The following is a 3278-nucleotide window of genomic DNA, read 5'->3' as shown; positions in this document are numbered from 1 at the left end:
TTTAAAAATTATGATAGTAAAATTAGCAGTCATTAGAGAATTTTTTAATTTTTTTTAACAAACAAATTTGTTCCAAAAAATAATTTAAAAAGAATTGCATTTTTTATTTTTTTAAATTTCTACATGCCAATTTTTTTCATATTTTTTTTGCCATAATTTATTTGTTAAAAAAATTCTTTAATATCTGCTAAACTTATTCTCATTTAAAAATTCTTCAAATTTTTATCACAGATCAATTATTGTAAAAAAATTTTTTTTTAATTCGCACTTATTATTTAAAATTTCTACATATGGAATTTTTTTGTTAAATTTTTTTCATTACTATGTAATTGTTATAAAAATCTAAAAAATTATTAAATTTCTGCTAAATTCAGTATCATGAAATCTAGTCAACTATTGATAAAATTGAAAAAAAATTTTGGTATTTTTTAGTCAAACCGAGATAGCATGGCATGGAATTTTCTGAAAAAACGTCTGAATCTTTAGATTTTGACAATTGTCGATTATTAAGAAAGAATTATAAACATTTATAGTTTATTTTCTTTCTTAACTAACTCATTATCCAGTTACAAGCATAAAAAGCCAAACTGCTAAGTGGTATTGTCATCTTATTGATGATAAAATCAACAAAATAAATCACGATCGACACTTCATAAAAGTTGAAACCGAAAAGGTTAGTATTATATTAATTAATATTTGAACATATTAAATACTGTGATTCAATATCAAGTGATATTGAAATAAGCTTTTATAAATTTAATTACAGTTTAACAGATTTCTTCAATCAAAATGATGAAAAGTTTTACTAGAGTTAACAAGTTCAGGATAGTTTATGAGTGGGAAATTAATGAAGTGACATCATTAATTAAATCTGCGAGATTCAACGACGAGGATACCTATCTTGAGTCATCTAAATTCTCGACAGGCTCGTCAGAAGTTGAAGATTCGTGGTTTTTAAAATTGCGTTTAAATAATTCAAAGTCCGAAAATAAAAGATATATGTCAGTATTCTTAGCAACAAATAATGAAGATAAAGAGATACGGGTAACATATTTTCTTTACATATTGACTGATAAAAAAGAAAGAAAAAATATTCATAGTGCAGATAAAATTTTGGGAAAAGACTCTGATTGGGGATACAGAGCATTTATTGAAGAAAAAGAATTGTTGGATAATAAAAATCAATATTTACCGGGCGACACTTTGACATTGTGCCTTGATCTCACCGTATATGGCGAGTATAAAAGTTTTTCTACTGATGTCCTTCGAAGGACAAAGTCTTCAATGATTCAAGATTATAAGACACTTTATCTCAATAAAATTGGAAGTGATGTCACTTTAATCGTCCAAAATCAAAAATTCAATGCTCATAAAGGCGTTTTAATAGCAAGAAGTCCAGTACTAGCGGCAATGTTTGTCCACGAAACGATTGAAAGTAAAAAAAATGAAGTAACTATAACTGATATTAGGCCAGAAATAATTGAAAAAATGCTAGAGTACATCTACTGTGATGAAATAATTAATATCGACAATTATGCGCAAGAGTTATTAGAAGCTGCAGACAAATATCAAATTCAGACATTGAAAGGAATGTGTGAAGAATCAATAACCAAATCTATAAATTTTGAAAATGCTATTCGAATTTTGATTTTGGCTGATCGTCATAGTGCTCAACAATTAGTTAAATTTGTTACCGAATTTATAATCGCTAATGCAAAAAGCATAATCGAGACTGAAGACTTTAAATCTATGAATAAATCCAATTCGCCTATATTTCCAATGTTATTTGAAAAAATGGCAATTACATACGGCAATTAAAGGTAAAATTTTTAATACGCTTTTTTTTTAAATTGTGCATATTTTTTAACAAACCTTTTTTTTCTTCTTTTTTTAGGTCTGATAAATATAAAGTATTTTTCTACATCCATTATGTTGAATTTTTTATAAAATTTAGAATTTTTCCTAAAATATGTTAAACTTGAATCTTACCAATGTCTCATTTTTTATGATGCATTTCAAAATGTATGTATATGTTGTAAAAATTAAATATTTTAGTACAAATTAAATAAAATACAATTTAAATTAACTGATACAAAATAAGAAACCTTCTAAGTAACTTTATTATTCAGTGATTTAAGTTAAAAAAGTTCAAATATTTTCTAAGCTTACTTAAAATTTTTCATATCAATAAAATAGCGATTTGCTACAAATTATTATATCTGTTTATTTTAATAATGAGCTATCATTGATTTTTGAAATAAATTATTAGTTTTTTAACTTCCTGCTAAGAAAATTGAAAATTTTCAAAAATCGGGAAGTTATTGTTTTTACCCCGTTTTTCAAAAATCGAGTTTTCATCAGATCTCGACGTTTTGAGGTCCTAGGAAGCTTACCTGACTATTCCCGCGGTGGTGTCTGTATGTATATATGTATGTGTGTGTGTGTGTGTGTGTGTGTAAACCTCTCATAACTTTTGAACGGCTTGACCGATTTGATCGCGGTTGATGCCATTCGAAAGGGTTCAACTAAACTTAGATTTTGAATACAACTTGAACCGATTCGGACCGATGGATTTTGAGAAATCTTAAAAAAAACTGCGAAAAAAAATTTTTTCGAATTTGGTTTTTTTTAATAACTTTTAAACGGCTTGACTGATCAATTCCAAAAACTAATCAGCTCTTAACATCGAAAAATCACGTCGATCGCCACCAAGCTGGTCAAAATCGGTTGATTCGTTCGTGAGTTATCGTTGACGAAAGAAACCGAAAAAAAATGTTTTTTTCGAATTACACCGAAATTTCCGGTCTGATCAATTTGTGTTCAAAAATATATCATAGAATTTAAAAAACTGCGTCGAATGCCGCCAACCGCGTGAAAATCGGTTCATTCATTCAAAAGTTATTGCGGTTTGAAAATTAAAAAAATAATGTTTTATTAAAATTCTATCAGACATTTGAGCTCGGAGAGCTCAAAACTAAGCGAAAATTATATTTTTGAGCTTGAAGAGCTCAAAAACGTAATAAGTACAATTTTGAGTGCTTAATTACGAACGTAGAGGAAAATTGCAGGGATGGCCTTCAGGGTCAACCGTTTTCCTAATTTTTTTATTTATTTATTGAAAACTGAAGTTTACAGTTAAGAGATAATTAAAAACATTTTTTCAGTAATAAGAGCAAAAATTACATTTTTCTGTGGGTAAATAAAAAAAAACTTCAATAAAATCTATAAGTTTAAGATCATAGTAAAGTATAGAGCATATGATAAATACTTTCAATACA

At 27.2% G+C, this 3278-nt stretch overlaps 1 protein-coding gene across 1 annotated transcript; it reads left to right on the top strand.

The window, feature by feature from the left end:
• The first annotated feature begins 359 nt into the window (after positions 1–359).
• Positions 360–2034, top strand: LOC123263468 (speckle-type POZ protein-like). The gene is made up of 3 exons (XM_044726254.1): positions 360–673; positions 767–1820; positions 1895–2034. The coding sequence occupies exon 2, from the start codon at positions 790–792 to the stop codon at positions 1816–1818; it is 1029 nt and encodes a 342-aa protein (XP_044582189.1). The 5' UTR covers positions 360–673; positions 767–789; the 3' UTR covers positions 1819–1820; positions 1895–2034.
• The last annotated feature ends 1244 nt before the right edge of the window (positions 2035–3278 follow it).

Source organism: Cotesia glomerata, linkage group LG1 (genome assembly GCF_020080835.1).
Source record: "Cotesia glomerata isolate CgM1 linkage group LG1, MPM_Cglom_v2.3, whole genome shotgun sequence".
In the NCBI taxonomy this organism is placed as follows: domain Eukaryota; kingdom Metazoa; phylum Arthropoda; class Insecta; order Hymenoptera; family Braconidae; genus Cotesia; species Cotesia glomerata.
The sequence above is the reverse complement of the archived record's forward strand: the minus strand, read 5'-3'. Positions and strand labels throughout refer to the sequence as shown.

Bases quoted from the DNA above. Each gene is read 5' to 3' on its own strand.
- LOC123263468 (XM_044726254.1), top strand. From the start codon at position 790: ATGATGAAAAGTTTTACTAGAGTTAACAAGTTCAGGATAGTTTATGAG.